This window comes from Toxorhynchites rutilus, chromosome 1 (genome assembly GCF_029784135.1).
Source record: "Toxorhynchites rutilus septentrionalis strain SRP chromosome 1, ASM2978413v1, whole genome shotgun sequence".
NCBI lineage: Eukaryota > Metazoa > Arthropoda > Insecta > Diptera > Culicidae > Toxorhynchites > Toxorhynchites rutilus.
Genome location: NC_073744.1, coordinates 194,968,569 through 194,992,898, shown reverse-complemented (window position 1 = coordinate 194,992,898; position 24,330 = coordinate 194,968,569). Strand labels below are relative to the sequence as shown.

The 24,330-nt window shown below is 39.3% G+C and overlaps 1 protein-coding gene across 3 annotated transcripts in view; it reads right to left on the bottom strand.

Annotated features, from left to right (window-relative positions):
* LOC129777750 (xenotropic and polytropic retrovirus receptor 1) overlaps positions 1-24,330 on the bottom strand; it is a 73,937-nt gene that overhangs the window by 18,993 nt on the left and 30,614 nt on the right. For all 3 annotated transcript variants that reach the window (XM_055784419.1, XM_055784255.1, XM_055784336.1), the window contains exon 2: positions 17,461-17,593. In XM_055784419.1, the coding sequence (XP_055640394.1) occupies positions 17,461-17,529 (69 nt within the window). In that variant the 5' untranslated portion in view covers positions 17,530-17,593. The remainder of the gene's footprint in view (positions 1-17,460; positions 17,594-24,330) is intronic.

Below are 24,330 nucleotides of genomic sequence, written 5' to 3'. Positions count from 1 at the left end.
TGAATTTTTGATTAAATTTTTTTTTGGAAAAAAAGGAGAAAAAAAAACTATTTTTGGATCACTTTAAAATTGAAATGGTCACCCTAACGAAAAAATAAAAAAATACTGGTCTAATATTTTGCGATAAGGAACAAAACTACCAATTTTCAAGAAAATCTGAGCACTACTATATCGGTTTGACATGGAATGGCTGTATATTTTCCCGTTATGGCCAACATGCTGAATTTGCCACACCCACTGATCGCCTGCCACACCGAGTACTTCTAGGTGCATTTGTGGACCTTCTGCTTCCGGAAATTCTCCGGAACATTCGGTAGGACTTGCCGACGAAAAACTGCAGACCGGGATCTGCTTGGCGTCCGCTTTAATGTACATCGCATCGTCCAATACGATGCATTTCGGCTGCACCAACCCCACGCGGTACAGCTTCCTGGGGTGGGATTTGGCCACCGTTTTCTGTTTATCGGTTCGATTAGACGCCTTCCTTACTTTGAAGACATGAAGCCCGGCTTGCTTCATTGTCTGCTGGACGAACCAAACGGAAGGTTCGACCTTGCTGGCCACGTCCCGAATCGAAAGGGGTCCCGAAAGGGGTCGATCGTCTTCGCTTTTCTTCCACTGTCAGCTCGCCCTTGGTTCATCATGGGCTTTTTGAACGATTTTATCACACGGGACATGGTCGAATGGTCGACTCCCAACTGTTTCGCGATCCACCTGTGGAACTGGACTGGATTTTCCACGTACGTGCCCATATTTTTATGTTGAAACATTTCCTGCCTGCCCAGCAAACATTAAATCGCATAACAAGCGTATATATAACATCATATGCCCTAAAATTTGGTTGGCATATAATGCGCCGAACTGGCATATGCATGCAAAAGTGGAGGCCATATACATACATGGCAAATGCTTACCGAATTTGTTTGGATGAATATGCAACTTTGACCGGCTATAATAGCGATTATGTTGGAATTGAATTGCGATCTAATATGAATATGTTCATGAATTGTCAATGCACCAAATACGACTTTTGCCATACTCATATACGATTTATTACAGACATAGAAAAAAAATATGGCGCAAAATATTTTCGTGAAATATTTATTATAGTCTCACGAATCGCCATTTTTATATATGAGTATTTATGTTTGTAGAAATAATAATTGTTTGATTGACTTGTGTTGGGAGTGGAATATGAATGCTTAAAATGGCACAGATTGATGTTTGGTGAAAACTGTTCCGATGTGGGTTCGAACTCCGGTCGTCTGGATTATCATCCACCTCTCGCGCGGCTATCTGAAATTTAATTCAAAGGCGGTTAAAACTTTCGAGTGCATCAGCATTTCATTGACATTTCAATACCCAGCAAACATTAAGTCGTATGAATAGCTATAATTGGAGGCGATATACATACAACCAAGACACATTTGTATGATATATGATGCAGATAACTAGCATATACACACAAAAGTGGAGGCGATATACGTATATGCCATATTTTGTACGCATATAAAGCCGTATATAACGATATGCGATGCTTTTTGGACTGATATGCGATTTGATACGACAACGTTACCACTCAATCCATCGATGACATGGAAAATCGTGTTTTTGCATTTTATGCGATTTTAGATATATATGATCGATATTTTGATTGATATTTTATGCGATTGTGATTTGATACGAAATTATATGTAACTTATCATGTGCAAAGTTATACGATTTAATGTTTGCTGGGTATGATGTAATATATTCTTTATTAGGATCTAATATGATTTACTGTTTCATGATTTTCTTCAGCATGCAACACGATTTACTACAGTACTGAATCGATTTAAATTGTACGCTAATACGACACACAAACTGCGACAGCGTAAAATACGCATATGATGCGGATTGAATATATTTTACGACAATGTACATCATAAAATTGATGTTTATTATACAGAATTGCGACTTAATTTGATAATGGTATATAAAATCAAGTTTCTACATTTTATGCGATTTCAAATATACACGATACATACTTTGATTGATATTATATGCGATTATGATTCATTCGGATTTCTGGTAAGACTTGGCACGTGCAAAATTATACGATTTAATGTTTGCTGGGTGGAAATCTCGATAACAGATTGACAGATTGTTACAAAATTTTCCACATGTAAACATTACACTCCAAACCAGTTGCACACAAAATTTCATCAATTTTTACCAATGCAATAAACAGTTATACTCAAAAGAAAGTGTTGCATTTTTTTCCGAGTACAATCTTCAATCGTCCTACTATTCAAGCAATATTGACCAAATTTCGCACCAGTTTTACGTTATAGGATATTAAACCTACTCATGTGCGTAAAGTGCGTACAGAAGAAAATATTGATGCTGATCTGCCACAGCGTCGTGTTTTTTTTGACGTAGGACTACGTCCTTCATTTCTATACCGGGGTGTAAAATCAAAGTTTCGAAAACGAAAGCGTTACGCCGGAGACCGAGATTTTGAGCGTTAATAGCTCCTAAACAACTGAACGAAATGGTATGATAAACACTTCATTAGAAAGATAAAATGTCTATGTGTTCTATACTTGTTACTTTTTGATCCAAAAACTTGTTTCAATAGTCTTAAAATTGCTTTCAAAACAGGCTATTGAAATCACCAATCGGTATATAAGCGAGCGCCGCTCGGAAATCCACTCAGTTCTAATTGAACAGCGATTGGAGCATGTTGTCGCTGTTGTGGTGAAGCTCTTCGTTTATCATGAAAGCGCGGATGAACGGTGTCACCAAGAGCCTGTTTGTGCACCCTAGGCCAGAAGGGAATCCATCAGGAGGAGAGTGATGCCACAAACGATTTCCCGGGAAGACATTGCTACACGCACATACACGCGCGGAATTCTTTCCGTTTGGATGCCATTCAGCATCGAGAAAGTTCCGGAAAGATCTAATCATTTCTGGAAAATAATCTGCCAGTTCCTCTGGGAATTTAAAAATACATTCATGTGAAAGAGTTTATTTGAATGTTTTCTATCCATGTAACACTGTGACCAAATATGTTTCAATCAAGTGCTATTAACAGGTGATTATCGAATTAGCATTAACCACTGGTGGGCTTCCAGTATCGAGGAAAATGCTGAAATAAAGGGTGTGTCACATCAAATTGCATCACGGAAAAAACGCTGTAGAAATTCGCCCAGTAGACCGATCCTTTTGAAAATTTTAGACAGTAAAATAAAAACTATTAAACAACTTTTGGCATTTTCTTTTTATTCATACTTCGAGCCCAAGCCCGTATGCTCGCACCTTCCTCTTCACCCCGTCCATAAGGTTCTGTACAACGTCAGGTTGTAGTTTTTTTTTGAACAGAAATTCATTTTCTCTTGAAGTCCGCCTCTGATTTGACAACTTTTGGGTTCTTCCGGAGGGCCTGCTTCTTCTTCTTCTTGAATGGCGTTAACGTTCCCTGTGGAACTTTTGCCGTCTCAACGTATTCATTAACTAGCGTCGTTCTTTGATACTTGGTTGAGATTTCTATGCCGAATAACACGCCTTGAATGTACTCTAGAGTGGCAAGCTCTAGAATACGCGTGACCACAGTGCAAGCCGGAAGAATTTTCTTTGACGAAAAATCCCCCAACCAGAACGGGAATCGAACCCGAACACCCGGCATGATAGTGTGGGACGCTAACCACTCGGCCACGGGTGCACTGCCTGCTTCATAATCGCCCAATATTTCTCTATTGGGCGAAGCCCCGGCGCGTTAGGCGGGTTCATTTCCTTTGGCACGAAGGTGACCCCGTTGGCTTCGTACCACTCCAACACGTCCTTTGAATAGTGGCACGAAGCGAAATCCGGCCAGAAGATGGTCGGGCCTTCGTGCTGCTTCAATAGTGGTAGTAAGCGCTTCTGTAGGCACTCCTTAAGGTAAACCTGCCCGTTGACCGTGCCGGTCATCACGAAGGGGGCGCTCCGCTTTCCGCAAGAGCAGATCGCTTGCCACACCATGTACTTTTTGGGAAACTTGGATAGTTTCTGTATGCGAATCTCCTCCGGAACGCAGAATTTGTCCTCTGCGGAGAAGAACAACAGGCCCGACAGCTGACGAAAGTCCGCTTTGACGTAGGTTTCGTCGTCCATTACCAGGCAATGCGGCTTCGTCAGCATTTCGGTGTACAGCTTCCGGGCTCGCGTCTTCCCCACCATGTTTTGCCTTTCGTCGCGGTTAGGAGCCTTCTGAACCTTGTATGTACGCAGGCCCTCCCGCTACTTGGTCCGTTGGACGAATGAACTTGACAAATTTAGCTTTTTGGCGACATCCCGAACCGAACTTCTCGGATCACGTCTAAACTGCTTAACTACGCGCTTGTGATCTTTTTCACTGACGGAGCATCCATTTTTTCCGTTCTTCCCCTTCCGGTCGATGGTTAGGTTCTCGAAGTATGAAATATCGGTTTAGTACTCTGCTGACCGTGGATTGGACGATTCCCAGCATCTTACCGATGTCCCGATGTGACAACTCCGGATTCTCGGAATGAGTGCGCAGGATTAATTCACGACAATCTTTTTCGTTCGACGACATTTTTCCAAATCAACGTGATCTATACACTCTTATCTGATTATAAGCGAAAACTGAAGATATAATTCCTAAAAATTAAATTTCTACAGCGTTTTTTCCGTGATGCAATTTGATGTGACACACCCTTTATCTAATCGTTGCTGGAAAATAATCTGCCAGTTCCCCTTGGAATTGAAAATTACATTCAAGCGAAAGAGTTTATTTTAATGTTTTCTATCCATAAAATATCCATATAATACATTTGGGTTTGTGATTTGTCAATCAAGTACAGTTAGCAGGTTAGCTTCTGAAGATTATTCTTCAGAACAAGGTTTTTCGTATCCTATATTGGAAGCATAAAACCTTGTGCCTCCAACGTAACGCTCTCGTTTTCGAAGTCCCCCAAATATTCATTTATTCATTCATTCAGAATGGATTTAGATTCAACTTCAAACGAATGATCTCTAAATCAACGATAGTCCTACGTCACCCTTGTGGTTATACCATAGATATAACCCACTTCCTGTTTTTTTTGATAAATAGGCTTTTGAAAAGCTGGAACAGGATTCACTTTTTATCGAAAAATTGCCTTTGGCGAAGAAGCATATATTTGGTTGAACAAATACGTTAACGCTACCATACGTTACCAATGCATCCCATTTATTATGTACATTAATGACATGCGACGAGTTTTACGATTTTGTGATATCAATCTTTTTGCAGATATTATTCGTTGCAGCTAATGATTTAAATCAGGTCGCGTCATATTTAAATGGAGATTTGCATTTTTTAAGTAGATGGTTGAAGTATAAGCAATTAAAATTGAACATAAGTAAAACGAAATATATGGTAATCTTGCGAAATCGTTCAAATGAAAACGTCTCTATTGTTATTGATGATGAGACTATTGATCGCGTTCGGGAAATTAAATATCTTGGCGTGATTATTGATGACAAACTCAATTTCAACACTCACATTGACAATGTCATCAAGAAAATTGCCAAGAAGTATGGAATCTTATGCCGATTGAAAAACGATTTTAACTCAATCATCTCTGTTGAAGCGATTATAGAATTTTGAAGATTCTTTTTGAGCATCCCTAATTTGTCCAAATTTGCCAATGGAGTTAGTATTGAGGACAGAATAAAGCCAGTTGAAATAGAGAACTCGACCGCGTCGGCTTACTTTTTACAATCCCGAATAATCCTCTAAATCCCCAAGTTACACCCATTCTGGAACTTGATCGCCGTTTAACACGGAAAAGAAATCCCGTTCGATACCGGTAAACACTGTGAAACCCCAACATTGGTCCTTCGAACCGGATCGAAGGACACTCCCAATCAAGTTTCCAGAAATTGCGAGTGAAATCGTATCCTATACGTAAAATCGGCAATCCAAGCCGTGAACAAAGTGACGCCATTACATTCCTTTGTGAGTCCTGAATTGATCCGACGACTATCAAGTTTATTTGTGAAAACGAATTGCATCTACGTGTTCTTCTGGAAGAATCCTTGAATCCATTCGCATTGGAAAACAACGAAATACGTGAGAGTTAGTGCAAAATGACGGATAAAAAAGTAGAGAAGGAATTAGCGCAGTTAGTTATGAACCGAAGAGCGCTATACGTCCATCGCGATTCCGTAGAAAGTTTTATGGTACATTATGATCATGTACGCGACGAATACCAGTTACCCGTTCGATTAGAGTCACTGAACAGAGCATACAACGAATTCCTAGAAGTCCAAGGGAAAATTGAAAGGCTAGATGATCCAGAGCTGTTTGACACACACCTTGAAGAGCGTGCTGAATTCGAAGCGCGTTATTGTGTAGCGAAAGGTTTCCTTTTGGCAAAACAGGCCGTAAATGCAAACCAAAGTAATCTCGATACATCTGTGAACAACAATACCCACACGTCATCATCAATTTTTCATTTGAGGTTACCCAAAATCAATCTGCCTAAGTTCGATGGAGAATTTTCGAAATGGTTGTCGTTTCGTGACACGTATTCATCGATGGTGCATTCTAATAGTGATATTCCACCAATTGCCAAACTTCAATATCTTCTTCTATCACTTGAAGGTGAAGCGCGTAAACCATTCGAAAGCATTGATATCGAAGGCGAGAATTACCTCTCCGTCTGGGACGCGTTATTAAAGCGCTATGATAACCGCAGATTCCTGAAAAAACAACTGTTTCGTTCGCTCTATGATTTAATCCCATTGAAGAAAGAAAATGCTCAAGAATTACATGAACTCATCGATGAGTTTCAACGATATGTGAAAGCCTTAGCCAAACTCGATGAGTCGGTCGATTGCTGGGATACTCCCCTCGTGAACATCTTATCTTACAAACTCGATCCAACAAGTTTACGTGCCTGGGAAGAAAAAACAAGCTCACAAGAAGACGTTAAGTATGAAGAATTAATAGAGTTTTTATATCAACGAATTCGCATTCTGAAAACCGTCGCATCAGATCTTGTTCACCGATCACAACCGGTTCAGGCAAAAGTGGCCGGCAGTAGATTTTTCCCATCCAAATTCGCTGCCAACGCATCCACGTCCGGGAAATATAATATTCCATCTTGCGTCGTATGTTCCGAAAGACACTTCTTGTTTCTGTGTCCAACGTTTTCGAAAATGTCGATTACACAGCGAAGAGAGCTGGTTACCCAAAAAAGGTTATGCTGGAACTGTTTTCGAACCGGCCATAATGCCAGGAATTGCGAATCGAAGTTCACATGCCGCATTTGTCGAGATCGACATCACACAATGCTGCATGAATCAACAAAGGTTGTGATAAATTCTGTCACTCCAGCTGTATCATCAGACTCAAGAGAAGATCCAAATATATACTCATTGTCGAATGTGGGATATCAAGAACCGTCAACATCAAAAATCAGCATGTCAGTCCAATCGAGTACAAACACAATATTATTAGAAACCGTCGCTTTAGAAATCGTTGATGATCACGGCAATGTATTCCAAGCGAGGGCACTGTTAAACTCAGGCTCAATGTCGAACTTCATTTCTCGCAATCTTGCTAACCGTCTCACGAACCCACAAACTAAAGTTGATGTAAGCATCGCTGGAATAGGACAGTCGCTGAAGAAATTGAAACGCACTTTAACCGCAACTGTTCGATCGAGAATAAATCGTTTTTGTACTAAACTGGAGTTCCTGATAATACAGGAGCCAACTGCAGATTTACCCACTGTTCCCGTTCAAACTTCATCGTGGCAACTAGGCGGAATTTAGGATCAGCGATAGAATTCGCTGATCCTAAATTCAATGTACCAGGCAGAGTAGATATCATTATCGGCGGTGAAGCATACTGGGAGTTACACACCGGTAATAAAAATCATCTAGGGCAAGACTTGCCACAGGCAGTGGAGACGCCATTTGGCTGGACTATATGTGGACCCACATCAAAATTTCCATCTGTTTTCCAAACATGTTATCATGTCTCCACAATGGACGAGCGTCTGGAGAATGTTCTCCAAAAATTTTGGGAATTGGAAGCCATCCCAACAGACTCAAATTATTCTACCGCGGAAAAATATTGTGAAGAGTTTTACGCCAATACTACTACACGTGATTCCTCTGGCCGATAGGTAGTGCGTCTTCCAAGAAAGGTCAACCCCGAGATAATCCTCGGTGAATCCAGATCCGTAGCTGAACGTCGATTCCTTAGCCTCGAACGTCGAATGGAACGAGATGTCAAGCTGAAGATAGATTATGTCCAATTCATGGAGGAATACGAAACCCTCGGTCATATGAAGCAAATAATTGAACCTGTCGATTACGCTGGAAATCATTGCTATCTGCCTCACCATCCTGTATTTAAATTATCCAGCAGTACCACAAAGACAAGGGTGGTCTTCGACGCATCATGCAAGACGATGTCTGGGTACTCTCTAAACGATGCTCTCATGGTCGGTCCAGCCCTTCAACAAGATCTATTGTCCATTGTGATGCGGTTTCGCATGCATCCTATAGCTTTGGTTGCGGATATACAAAAAATGTTTAGGCAAATTTTAGTGCATCCAGAAGACCAACCCTTCCAGCGAGTACACTGGCGTTCGAATCCATCCAATCCAATCGCTACTTACGAACTCCAGACGGTGACATACGGGACAGCGTCCGCCCCCTACCTAGCCATTAAAACACTACAAGAAGCAGCAAGAGAAGCGAATCAATCCATCGCGGAAGACTTTTATGTGGACGATCTACTAACTGGAGCTAGAGATGTCCAGTCCAGCATCCAGTTGATGAACGACATTTCAACGACTCTGGAATCTGCAGGGTTCCAATTGAAGAAGTGGGCATCAAATTCAGTGGAGGTGATGCAAAATATTCCACCCGAAGATTTAGCAATACAAGAATTATATAATTTACACGATGATCAATCTGTCAGCACACTGGGTCTCGCGTAGGAACCCAAAACGGACTATTTTCATTTCAAGGTGCAGCTGCCACTGCCATTCTAACCAAACGCAAGGTGTTATCCTATGTAGCACAGATATTTGATCCTATGGGCCTCATCGGGCCGGTAGTGTTGAGAGCTAAATTGTTTATGCAGCGTATATGGTCGCTTAAAACAACTAGAGATCAAACATGGGATGATCCTCTACCAACCAAACTACAAATCGAATGGAAGCAATTCCATACAATGATTGATCTACTGAGTCAAGTTAGAGTACCACGTTTCGTGTCACTTTTCGATGCAGTAAGCATTGAATTCCATTTTTTTGCTGATGCATCCGAGAAGGCCTACGGCACATGCTGTTATGTCCGAGCTAAATCGACAACCCAGATTTCCGTAAAGCTGCTAGTATCAAAGTCTCGAGTTTCTCCTATTTCATCAAGCCATACAATTGCCAGGCTGGAATTATGCGCAGCTTTACTATCCACACATCTTTATGAGAAGGTGATGAATGCAGTGAAAATATCCCCACCTGTTTATTTTTGGTCCGACTCTACAACGGTGCTACAATGGCTTCGACCACCACCCAGCCGATGGAAAACCTTTATAGCTAACCGTGTTTCAAAAATTCAAGCTGCTACAAATATCAACGATTGGAGACACATAGTAGGTATTGAAAACCCGGCCGACGACATCTCTAGAGGATTAAACCCAAATGAAATTATTAATCGTACAAGATGGTGGAATGGACCACCATGGCTTTCCCAACCAGCGGAATTATGGCCTATCGGGGCATTACCAGCAGAAGATTTAGCAGAAACAATCAAAGAAGGAAAAAAGGTTTCATTAGTAGCCATGTCAACGACTGAAATTGATTTAAGCGAACGAATTTTCACGCGGTTCTCCAGTTACCCACGGCTTCGACGAGCGATTGCGTATTGGATACGATACATTGAAATATTACGAGCTCGCACCACTTCCCACCGCACCACTCCTGAAATATACACTCATCTGCGTACACAGATTATTGTACAGAACTTAAATAGAACCACTTATGTCTTCAGAGCTGCAAATAGCTGATCGAATTCTTTGTCGCATAGCACAACGTGAAAATTTCCTCCGTGAACAAGAAAGTCTTGTCAATGGAGAATTCGTTCCTAAGTCCAGTGTTTTGAAATGGTTAACACCGTACCTCGATTTTTATGGAATCATCCGTGTTGGAGGCCGTTTGAACAATGCAGACATATCTGATTCTATCAAACACCCTATAGTATTGTCTGCGAAGCATCCATTGGCCATACTATTAGTATCATATTTCCACAAAATGTTGTTGCATGCAGGTCCACAACTGATGCTATCTAGTTTACGTCAAAAATACTGGATAATTGGCGGAAGAAATCTCGTGAGACGCATTTACCACCAGTGTCATGTATGCTTTCGTAACAAGCCAATCCTGATACAACAGAGCATTGCTGACTTGCCAACATCACGTGTTACTCCCACGCGTCCTTTTTCAATTTGTGGCGTGGACTACTGCGGTCCATTTTTTATAAAATCGCCAATTCGCAAACGAGGTCCAACAAAGGTGTACGTGGCGATTTTTGTGTGTTTTTCAACACGTGCAGTTCACATTGAACTAGTAAGTGATCTCTCAACATCTGCGTTCTTGGCTGCACTACGTCGCTTCGTGGCACGCCGAGGAAAGGTGACAGAGATCAATTCTGATAATGCTACAGTCTTCAAAGGTGCATCAAATGCACTTAATCGTGTATACAAAATGCTGAAACTTAATCAAGCTGACCGAAACGAATTGTTTAATTGGTGTGCTAATAATGAAATACGCTGGAAGTTTATACCTCCTCGCGCACCGCATTTTGGCGGCCTTTGGGAAGCCGCCGTCAAATCAGCCAAAACACATATGCTGAAGGAAATCGGAAAGGTTAGCATCACTTATGAGAACATGCTAACTCTGCTTGCACAGATTGAAATGTGCCTAAATTCGAGGCCACTGACAGTTTTATCATCAGATCCGTCGGACCTAGAAGCATTAACGCCCGGACATTTCCTGGTAGGCTCCAACCTTCAAGCTATTCCAGAAGCGTTCCTCGAAAATATTCCAGAAAATCGCCTTGACCACTGGCAGCAGACCCAGAAGCACCTACAGCGAATTTGGTCCCGTTGGTACCCTCCAACAGTATCTCCAACAACTACAGACTCGGGCAGTCAAAACCAACAAGGCACCTATTGTTCTTCAACCTGGGCAAGTCGTTATCATAAAAGATGATTGCCTACCACCAGCTCAATGGCCACTCGGAAAAATTGTAAAGGTACACCCTGGCAAGGATGGGATCGTCCGAGTCGTGACTCTGAGAACCTCTTCGGCGGAGAATGTCGTGCGACCTACAGCAAAAATAGCACTTTTACCATCACCAATCAACAGCTAAACAACCTTCATTTACTTCAGGTCAATATTAGTATGAAGTCACGGAGGCTGTGAATATTGATAGCGTACCGAACTTAACTGAATTAATATGTACAATGCAGCTACAACCAATCTTAAAAAATAAAACATGTTAGTATTTTCTTGGAATATCAGTTATTCCAAAGTGGTCGGGAATGTTGAAGCGATTATAGAATTTTGAAGATTCTTTTTGAGCATCCCTAATTTGTCCAAATTTGCCAATGGAGTTAGTATTGAGGACAGAATAAAGCCAGTTGAAATAGAGAACTCGACCGCGTCGGCTTACTTTTTACAATCCCGAATAATCCTCTAAATCCCCAAGTTACACCCATTCTGGAACTTGATCGCCGTTTAACACGGAAAAGAAATCCCTTCGATACCGGTAAACACTGTGAAACCCCAACAATCTCTTCTCATTTAGACTTTTGCTCTTCCATTTTATTTCTGGCCAATGAAACACAAATATCGAGATTAAAGCGTTTGCAAAATAAAATAATTCGCTTCATACTAAAATGTAACAGATTCACTTCCTCATCTTTAATGTTGGACGCTCTGCAATGGTTATCCGTGAAGCAAAGGATTGTTTATTTAACTATGGTGTTCATTTTCAAAGTAGTTAAAGGTTTGCTGCCTCGATATTTGTGTGATCGAGTTGAAAGAGGAAGTGACTTTCACAGTTATAACACAAGAAACGTGAATGAATTGAGAACACCCAATTTCTTGACATGTGCTTCACAAAATTCGTTGTATTTCAAAGGTATAAATGTGTTCAACTCGAAGCCAAGACATTTTAAACGTGCAACAACACTTACAGAATTTAAGAGGCACTGTATTTCACACGTGAAAGCTGTGTTTCATTAACAGCCGACCGATATTTTATTGACATATTTTATGACGAAGATTGTTACTGACGAAGTTTTATACGAACGGGATTTGTTTTGCAGTTTGTTTTTAATATTTTCAATTAACCTGACGAAGTTTTTTTTTTTTGAACGGATTATATTATGCAAACTACTTAATTTTTTTAATTTTCTTTTTTTTTAATTTGTATTTATGTCCTCTCTATTATATCCGTCATGATCCTGGAGATGATGGACTATTTTTATTTTTATTTTGTTGTTTTTATATTATATTAGTTAAAAAAAATAAAAATAGTCTGCATAAGTTTGAGCGTCGCGCGCGTAACACGGATATAAAGGATATCAAATTGAAAATTTTCTAAGTGCCGGTCTAGAAATTTTTCTCGATTTCTCTGGATGAGGATATTCATTGTCAATCCAATACAAGGCTAGCGGTTGGGCTTGTGCTCTGGTGGACCACTCGTCTGCAAGGGCCTCGTCGGGACCGTATCGGCTCTGTGACAGACATGACATTGCAGTTTTTGAACTTATATCTGTAAATAAAATCAGTTCGTTGTTTTTTTGTTTGCCTAACTGATTTCAATGCTGAAAAAATAACTGAATAATCTTTTAGATAACTCGTCTTGCTCAAATCTCTGTAGGGGAAGGAGGCGGGACCATCATCATCATCATCTAATGCATTGTTTAGTGCGGTTTGTGTGCTTCTTCAAAGAGTAACCACGCCACTTCACGGCGAAAACAAAGTGAAGTGTATATAACTTTATTACTGGGATCACCGTGTGTGTGATCATCTATCGTGATAACTTGGATGAACTCGGTGTTATTATGAATATCACGACACTGTCATGTTGCTTGAGCTTGGGTAGACTGTACACTTCGTAGTTGCTCTCCGTGATTGTGTTTTCGAAGGTAAAAATTAGTTACGCGAAATGGAGTAAGTTTAATTTTGTAACATTGTGGGGATGGATTTTGTAATTCAAAAATCCGGAATTGTTAGACAAGTATCGAATAAACACGATAGTTATAACTATAACGAATAATACGTAATAGAATATTCAAAAAATTATAGTAAGTTTAAAACCAGGAACAAATGAGTTTATCATTGCAAACATTTTACAAGATATTGTTTTAAAACTCTTCTCTAGTTCTTTCTACATAGTTTTGATATCCGCCTGAAGAAAATCTGCGTTATTTTCTGCTTTTGGTAAATTCCTAGAAATCCATCAGGTGCTTTATGTGAAGATTATATTTCTGACCAACGCTGCTAACCAGTTCCTGTTTAAATAATTAAGAAAATTGAAAGGATAAAAGGAGTTAAATTCAGAATCCCAGATGGGAATTACTAGAAATTTGTTTGTGTTAAAAATGCTCAGATTATACAGATCCTGGGGTGGATAAATTTGGATTTGTTATGAATTATAGAAGGTATTTGTGTTTAAAAAATATTGAACACAACAGACGTAAAATGTTCCTAAAAACAACAATAAATTATACAGGGTGGGCCATTTAAAGTGGAAGCATCTGGCAACCCCATAACTTATGACAGAGATGTCAGATTAACAAATGTCATACCGCGTTGGAAGCGTCATTTCAGTACAATTTTAACCATGGAACAATACACACCTAAACAACGTGCTGAAATTGTTCAGCTGTACATTCAACATAACTTCTCAATTGTGGCTTTTGGCAAAAAATCATAATGTCTGATGAGGCGCATTTCAACTTGAATGGAGGAGTGAATAAACAAAATTGTCGGTTTTATGCTACTGAAAACCCTCAATTCATCGAAACGCAACCTCTTTACGACCAAAAAGTTACTGTGTGGTGTGGCATTTATGCCGATAAAGTCATCGGCCCGTACTTCTTTGAAACAAAATGGAGCAACGGTAACCGTAAATGGGGAGCGTTATCGGACAATGATAACCGATTTTTTATTGCCATTTGTTCGTGAAAATGAATTGGACAATTACTGGTTCCAACAGGACGGCGCTACATGCCATACAGCGGCTGCCACGACCAAATTATTGCGCGAAATGTTCTCCGGAAGATTAATATCGAAAAACGGCGATTATGACTGGCCACCGAGATCACCTGATTTGACGCCTCCTGACTTTTTTTTATGGGGGTATTTAAAATCCAAGGTATACACTGGTAAACCAAGGACCCTGGCTGCGCTGAAAGACAATATCCGACAAGAAATTGCTGCCATATCGGCCGAAACATTGGGCAAAGTGATGGAAAATGCCGAAAAAAGGGCACATTTTGCGGTCAAGGCCAGAGGCGGTCATTTACGAGATATCATAATCAAAAAGTAGTTAGAACAAATCTCCTTGGACCAAAATAAATGAATTTCAAAAAAAAAATTTAAAATTCCACTTCTTTACTTTGCTATTGCAAAAACAAATCCTTCCACTTTAAATGGCCCACCCTGTATTAATTTTGTGAATAAGGGTGACAATAACGTTGATGTGGATGCGTTAAATTTGTATTTAATCGTAAATGAATAATGTTTTATTTTTAAAAAAGCTGAAATTATTATTGTATGAAAAAAACTCGTGAATAAACAAACTTTGACTATTAAAAAAAAGATTCTCGCTATGAAGGAAATCCTCCAGTGCTATAACGCATCTTACCCGCACGACGATCCAAAGAGAAAAGAGACCGAGTCATGACATTCCATGACTACCATGGTAAAGCATGGCAGACTATAATCGATGGTGTAATATGTATGTCGACTTGAATTAGGTTAACATTTCTATTAAATCGACACACAGGGTTACTGCGTGCCACACAGTATTGTTATTCAACAGTATCGCAGAAAAAAGGGGTTCTTACTAAATACTTCTCATTATTCAAGCAAGCAGGACCGAGCTGAGAACAAGACTATGTAAGATGACGATTACTATTCATCAAAGTCAAGCTTTATCTCTAGAACAATTTATCGAGAAAGAGAAGAAAATATTACATTCCCATATGTTCGATAACTACATTTTATTGAGTGAGGTTTAAAACTTGCCTGTTCTTTATACTTTGAATGTCAAAAGCAACAAATTGAAATTCATTACAAACGATTATAATGACGTTCCTGGTAGTGAGTTTGAGTATAAGTCAAATCATTTTAAAAAATGAGTCAGGCTATTTAATTGATGTTGTTTGATTACATAAACACATAGTATGAACCTTACCTTACCATTCTCATATGATAATTGGTAAGGCCATAGGGGATAGTATTGTATTGTGAGATCTAAGAGCACTTAGTGTTATGTTTACCCCACAGAATCATTGTCTAGATTATTTTCCATGAGATATAAGAATTATCAATGATTTTAAACGGCAATTTTGCAAGTAATAGTCAATTTTCAAAGCTGACATGAAAACAGAGTTCACCAACCAGTGCGGGTGAAACCGGTGCCCCATAGGGGTAACACCGGCACCCTCAATTTGTCAATAAATATACTTGACACTAGCTGAACCAGTTTTAATGTGGCAACCGCCAGATGGGATCTATTCTAATTCCAGATGTCGCTATCGAATATGGTTCGAATCGCGCAACTGATTCCGGAGATATGGTCGGAACAAGCTCCGGTGAGCTAGGTACATGGAAAAGAAAGGAATTTAATGTTAGGCATATCTATCATGCGGCATTTCAAAACACCCCACAATTACTAGGTCTTAGTTTCGAGCTTACCACCTTTCACAAAACGTGATCGTGTAATGTAGACCTGGGGATTCCAAAGTCTTGGAAGCACGTTTAACTTCACCAAAGATAGCCTCTTTTGCAAGAGTTAGGTTCTCCTGGGACCCACTCTCACAATTCGATTTCCTTGGGAGCTGCGAGGCATAGATGGAAAATATATCCCAACAACCTTCAACAAAACGGTAAATCATTCCGGGCTTACCCCACTCAAATTATTATTATTATTAATTCATTGCTTTAACTTAACTCAACTCGAATCCCAGTGATAGTTAACAATCCAGGGGACAAACTGGAGAATAACGAAAAAGGATTTTAAACCTCGTTCAAGAATAAAAGCTTAAATTTCACTACCGAAAAATTACATCCGGTTGCACCTCATCGGCACTAGCGTTTGTTTTTATTAATATTCTAACATTTGCCGAATCACGGTGGGTTGGAATTGATTTAGAACGTCTAAAATAATAAATACTAACATTTGCAGTGTTCAAAAAACATAGGGGTGCCGGTCTCATCTCCTAGATTAGTGACAATGTTTTTTTCCGACGCTGCTTGTATGTAATAATCCTTTCAAAATAAATTACAAGGATTGATATTCAGTGTATTTTATCTCTTGGAGCAGATTCAAACTTGTTTCTACAGTACCTTCCTTTATAAAACAAATGTTTCAATAACTTATCTTCTATATTATTTTGGTAATTTTTATAGTTCGAACGATCAAACAGGTTGCCTGACTGGTTTCTTTAAATTGGTTATAAGTTTTTGGGATTCGACCGAGCTTGTAAACCAGAACTATACAAAAATTCGTTATATTCCATTTGGAATTCCTGTTTTCTAAGTTGGTTGTTTCTTCGATGTCACGCGATAATGAATAACCCAAATGGCAACTTGACGTCATTGATATTGCAACTTACGGCCGATTCGATTTAAGTACATCATGAGCATCAAGCACCGAATTTGTAAACACCTAATAGCAAATAAGTGGGAGTAATACAAAATAAATGCATCCACACCAAATCACGGAAACATTGTATTTTCAACAGACACGGAACACGTGCACGAGCGTCATAACTAAGTTGCAGTTCGCACCCAAAGTGAAACTGAGCGCCACATTCTCTCGATTGCAATCACACCGCCCTAGCGTATCATAAAGTGTTATTTATTCGAGATTTTTCCTCCACCTCTCCACATCGAGCTGGCCGGTGTTGGTCTGCGAGGGGGGAATGAAAGAAACAAGAGATAAAACACCCTTCTTGAAGTTTAATTCCAATTACCCCTTTTATCTGGCATAATTTAGCAGTGAGCACACAGTGAGAATGGCGACAGTTTCTAGTTAGCAGGCTTCGAATAAGCTACCCAACGAGACGACCTTCGTACGATACGGAGAGTTTCAGTTAATAAACAATTGAGATGATAGCACGTGGAGTGCTGAAAATTACCAAAAATAGTACATAGTGAGCAGGTTGCTTACCTCGTAGTTGATATACTGCTTCCGCCATTCCGGGGTAATATGGGCGGAAAGATGCTCTGCGAACTTCATCTTGCGATGGGCTTATTTACCAGCTTTCTCTTGGACCATTCACTCTGGTCACTCTTTGACCGATCTGTAAATCACAGAATGAGAAACAATTTTTCAGTTACAAAATGTGTCAATTCGGTACTTAATTCTAAAAAGCTCATATCTTGTCATACAGCCTACAGCTTGAGCGATTATCAATGTTCGGCTCACACCATGGTCTGATTGAAGGGGTCACTAGTAAGGTCGGGACGAATGTGAGCGCAGAGAGACACAATCGTAGACAAGCAATTAACGACTAGCCAATTATAATTTAGTTTTATGATTGTAGCCGGCATTACGAAAAAAAAACGATGGAACTAACACATTGTGACAATTAATCAGCGCTAATAAAAATTGTGATTCCAGATCTTACAGGTTCCCTTCATTGACGACAATTTTCCATTTAACTGAATGACACATGTCTCTCATTAACTCTATGGGAAAGAAAAAGACGGGTGGGTAATGTCGGGGACATAACCGGAGTGACGTAGGACTATACAAAGGAGACAGCTTTTGCTAAATATATATTTTAAATATATTGTTTTATTTTCTTCTGCTACGTGAATACCTACCTATCTACCTGAAAAATGGATTAGTCTACTGTTTACTCTTCATGAACATGTTGGGGGTTCTGAAAAGAACCTTTGGTGTTGTGTTTTTGCGTTTTTTTTTTTTACAAACTTTCTCAATTTTTTCTCGCTGTCTTATAGTTAATTCTTGATTTTTTTCCGAAGGCTTTGTACTTATTAAATGTTCAACGCCGGGCATCTTTCGACGTATGCACATATCGTACAATCAAAATGATGGCTGTGATAGGGGATGCATAGGTGGTCATCAGCTCATTCACTATCATATATTTCACTATTGAGCACATTACCGTACCTTAAACTGTTTCCGTGTTTCGGAGACGAATGAATTGTAAGATTTGTAGTTTCCGTAAATAAAAATGAAAAAGAACTGAGGTTTTGGAGACGAACTCTACGATCTGTCGAGAAATAAACGAGCTATAAGCGTTCTGAAAAACCAACAGTAAATACATGGACGAATGACCTTCGGATTAAAGCCCTTTAAAATAAGAACAGAGCAGCAGGAAATACATAGAGGCGAATGAACTGCAAAGTTCAAAGCCTCTTAAAAACAAAGAAAGAAGAATAAGGAAATACATAGCTCATGTTGCTCCTTAGTTATTTTTCTATACAATGCAGATGTAACGTCATTCATTTTTCAACATCAGTTATCAACCAAAGAAAGCAGTTCTTGCTACCGAGAAAATTCGTTAATGCCATCCTGCATACAATGTGTTGTAATTTGAAGCCATTTTTAATTCGGAAACCATGCATGGGTTTGTGAAAACTGAATGATCAATTTAAAAGACCCCAACCACCAATAAGTTCAAGAACAAGATAAACAAAATAAATCAGTTTATATTATATGTCATATTATGTCTCTTTAGAATGCATTGGTATTGTGAAAAACTTTCAATAACTCTTCTTTGGAAGGTTTAATGGCCCTGAAAAGCGCCGTGTTTTACGGTGGCTGGTTTTGCCACCAAAGCAGTCTGTATAAACAAACTTTTTCCTTCTTCTACCTGCTTCCGTTTTGCGATTGCGTTTGCCACTCGCCACAGCTTTCACAGTTGGAAAATTTATTCCCATCCAGCTTGTGACATGTTGTACAGTAAATTACATTTAATGCGACGTGCCGAAACACCACTCAGTGTCGCATTGGAGGCGATTTTAACCTGTAATTGAACATTTACGATGACAGTGGTACAGTGTCGACTTTCGATGTGGGGTCATAATTTGGACCTCGAACTTTATGTTTACAAAAATGTCCAACTAAATATGTCGCATTACAGGTCCGTCCAATTAGCTGAATGTCGAGCTAAATGTAAATTACTGTACTTTCAATCTAGAAACAATTTAAAAATTAATGAATATTGAATAATCGGGAAAGTCCCCAACCATAAATAAGCAAACAAATTATGAAAAAATCAATTTGTGTTTTATTATTATTTTGGATATTATTTTAGAAACCATTGAACTGTGTTTCGTAAACTCTTTTTTGAAAGGTTTAATTGCCCTGATAAGCGCCTTGTTTTATGGAATGGTTCCAATTTAGAAAACTTTGTACTCGTGGTTTTGAAAAAAAACCATTTCGAACGCCCTCGATGCCGCCTTATTCTGGATTTGCCACCAAAGCAGATTGTATAAAGAACAAACTTTTTTCGTCTGCTTCCAGCTGCCGTTTTGCGATTGCGTTTGCCACTCGCTGCAACTGCCTGTTGTTGTCTTGATGTCCACCGAACCGAATGTGTTCTGTTCTGAATGCGGGTTTTCTTATCGTCGTGAGCAGCTTTACCAGCCAACTCGATCACTTCGACGGCCGAAACTATATAACGCCGGCTAGGTGGACTGGTGCACTGGTACTAACGCGCTCGGCCTAGCTACCCTTGCGGGGAACTCCAGATCAACACGGTTCGAGCGGGATTTTGCCTTTCCCTTCACTTTTCCTCCTTTGCCATGTCCAGACATGGCTGCTTGGGTTGGTTTGTTGAAGTGTTTCGATGCGAACCGATGTGGTGTACGGTTTGAATGAGAATGATCGTTACGGCAGCGGAGCCGGGATTTTTAAGCTGACTGGCTGGCTCGAGAATTACGCATGTGTAACAGCGACCAATGTTTCGTTCATTTTTTTCTTTTTCCTTTCCAATGGTGCTTCATTCTATTTCGCTGCTGCTCTGGTTGCCCGTTTTGGTCGGTACGATTTGAGGAGCACAAAATGGACCAATCAAAAATGGGCACATAGTGCATTTGGACAATGCTTGATATTTCACAATTATTCAATTATTTATCTCAAGAAAAATGAAATGTTATTCATTATGATAGATGCGTAGATATATTTCCTATCAATTGATGCCAAAACCATTGCGATCTATTGAGAAATGCTCGAGTTATAAGCGTTCCAAATCATGCATTTTTTCCTACTTGTTCAGTGCCTAGATTTCCATTTCACCCCCTATATCTTCCGGTTAGACGTAGTCCTACGTCAAAAGGCGACGGACGCCCCGTGCAACCGTCTCTCGGTGGGTGCGCAAGGAGGCAATGCACGGAACAGATTCGCTACGCATGCCAATTTGCGCATAATCAAACGGAACATTCGTTCGACTTCTTTGTTAATTTGTGTCAATGTTAATGTTTTGTATATAATATACGCCGAGTCAATGCGCGTTAAGATTTTCTTTGGAGCACCGGCAAGTGGTGTTGGTTACGCAAGATTTGTTTACGGCTAAATTGCGGTTGTGGTCGGTGGCAGTGTCACTGGCATCCAAATGGTTAATTAATAATTTGTTGATGAAGCTAGAAATGGTTTTTTTTTCTGTACCCATACTTGTCATATTCAAGTATAGTTCTGACATATTTGAGTTTCGACAAGAGATTCAACAAGTAGTGTTCCACTTATCCTACGGATCACACTAAATCGTAACTCAATGTACTTTGTGTCAAGTAAACGAAAATAGACACTGATTGGGATATTGGAGTATAACGGTACATGACTTGTGAGCAGGCTTTCCCACACTTTTTGGCACATTCCCTGATCTTCTGACAAACACTAAATTTTGCCTGATTTTTTAGAAATGATCCTTATTCCTTCTGATTCTTGTATTTCTTACTTTAACAAATATATATATACTTTAAAAACATGAGAAAAATGAGAAGTGTCATAATGGCTCTCCGGTTCGCACAAGTAGAATGCTTACATTAAATAAAATTCTGCTGATGTGAAGCTGTACCAAATTTATTGACCAATACAGCCAAACCTGTGTTTGTGCGGGGGAAAAGGGCTGCACAAAAAAAAATTTAGAAAATCGCGCACAAAAACAGGATTTACTGTATGTATGATCGTTGCAAATCGATCGAATAAGCTTTTCCAGAGTAAAGTAAAGGTTCACTATGCACAGATATTTTTGAGAATATTTGACAAATTTAAAAATAATAATAATAATAAAAACGTTTGTAACATTTGCCCGCCAGATTCAAAGCAGAATTAACTTTAATAGTGAAACTATGGTAAATACAGAGTCTTTCAGATTAAACGCTCACGCAAAAAAATCGAATAGCTCCTTATAAAAATTTGTTTCGCTCCGTCGATGGTAACACTGCATTCCCCATTTCGGGACGATAATATTCGGCTACTCGTTCAGTCAAGATGTACAATTTACAAGGACTTGTGTTTTTAGTGAAATCGTATTACTCGAGCAACCGAAGCCTTAATGAACTTTGTCCTTTTATGGTAAAATTTTTGGCATCTCTCGTCGTCGATTACTTCCTCTGCGGGCACGTAAAGGACCGTTGCTATGTTAATAAGCCACAACATTTGGAGCTTAAAGGAACTTGGAACTTAAAGAAGAAATAGCTCGGATTTTCAATTACTTCTTTTTTTATTTTTAATAACTCGGATTTCCAACCGTTTAGAACGCGTTATCGAAAAAAGGGGTGGTCACATCGAAAATGTCCTAAAATAAGCTTTATTTTCGTTTTTTAAAAATATAAATCGGTTCACTTTTGTAGAAGTTATTAAAATTTGTTGCGTGAGCATTTAATCTGAAAGACCCTGTATAACTATAATCGAATCAAATAATATCAAAATTTAAAATCATTCAACAATTCATCTACTGCTGATACGATAGCCTATTTATTACCATTTGATGAGTATGGATTCAATGAAATTAAGAATATTGATTTCTCAACAAACTACAGCAGTAATATTGTAGCTTTTTGGGAAAAATATACAAACGATCAAAAGATCCCTGGAGAGTTTTCTCAATGGCAAAAACTGCGACTTCTTGACCAGCATAAAAAATACAAGTAAACAAACATGTTCTAGGAGGACAGAATCTTTAAGCTACGTGAAAGATGGCGAAAGATATAAATAATAAGAATGTTGAATAAAATTGAATATTTGTAAGTGCGTCTGTAAAAATGATGCTTTTATTTTCCCAAAAATCGACATGAACTCTCCGGACAACTCAGTATAAGCTATCCTGATTTTTCTCTGATTACTATTTTCAATAATCCTGATTTCTGATAATTGGAGTAGGCAACTCTGCTTGTGAGTATGATAAATGCGGTAACCATACAATCCGCATTCCTTCTTCGAACATCACATGCTCGACAGGGTGGCCGATCGACCAGGAAGAAGGCCGAATGGTAAGACTGATGCAAGAACGGATACGCGAGTCATCCGGGAAGCGAAGAAAAACCCACGAACGATCATTCGGGCGATTGAAAAAGATTGGATATGGACCGTTACAACCGCACCATTTGACGACGCTTGGTGGAGCGGGACCTTAAGAGCTACTCCACCAAAAAGCAACCGGTGGTCGCAACGCCAACAAAAAATCGACTTCAGTTTGCGGGAAACCATGTCAACAAGCCGCTGAAGTTCTGGAAGCGCGTTATTCGGTCGGACGAGTCCTAGTTCGAGCTGTTTAACAAGAAAATGCGACTCCGAGTGCGGCGGAAAGAGCGACGAGAGCCTCCAGGACTGGCACCTACAACCGACCATGGTGGGCTGGGGGTGGTAAACAATTTCCACGATCCGTAAACAATAAAAACATTGTATACAAAATACGTCAGATCAATTCTCGAATACTTTAGTATTGTATGGTCCCCCCTACATAACTTCACACGAAGACAGAATTGAATCTGTACAAAAAACAATTTCTGTTATTTGCACTTCGTAAACTAGACTGGTCTTCATACCATCTCCCTCCATATGAGGCACGTTGCATGCTAATCAATATGAAAAGCTTAAAAGAACGTCGGAACTCTGCCATGATTCTATTTGAAGGGCTTAGAATGCAAGGGGGTGTAAGTGACTTGATCGATTTCTCTTCATCAACTTTTTCTTTAGTTAATAACTCTACTGCAAAAAACGTTCCAATTTGAGTTTGCTATAGAATCCGATAGATGAGGTTCTGACCTATCTTCCACATTGTTAAATACAGCTGGGAATGAGTTTGCAGCTAAGTTATGACCAAAAGAGAGAGTCGATGCAGAGAAATCGACCAAATCACTTACACCCCTTTCATTCTAAGCCCCTCATTTATTATTGACTTCATATCACAACGAGTGGACTCAGAAGAAATATTAGGAAACCTAAATTTTTACGCACCCCTAACCCTAACATTTTCAACATAGATTACCGAAGAACGAATTGTGCCATATATAGTCCTATTAATCGTATGATGAGCCTCTGTAACGAAACACAGTGAAATAATTGATGTAACCATGTAACCATGCTCAAAGACTATTTGAATAGAATAAGATATAGTTAAATTTCACTCTAATATTTGGGCAGCATAATTAGTCTACGCTGGTTTGACGAAAAAAATAAATAAATAAAATAAAAAAAAAATTGTTGTTAAAATCGTCTTTTGAATTAAACGGATAAATTATCCAGCCAGCTCTCTTTACATTTTTTTTTTATTTTTAAGTAAGTAGTTTTAAGTGAATTAAGAATGTATTGGTCTACAATTTTGATTGACGACAATAAAATGATAGGGGGTCTTCGTAGCCACTTGGTCGATCGATCGTGAGTTCAAACTCAGGGCCCTCAATTGACCATCTTTGTGTTGTTATAGAATAATTACGTCCACGCAACCATCATCAGCTATGGAGATCGATCCACGGTGGAACAAAGATCGACTCATCCATATAAATATCCCCAACAATGATCAATATCCGCTGTCCGGTCTGCTGAACAATGGAAGAACAGATA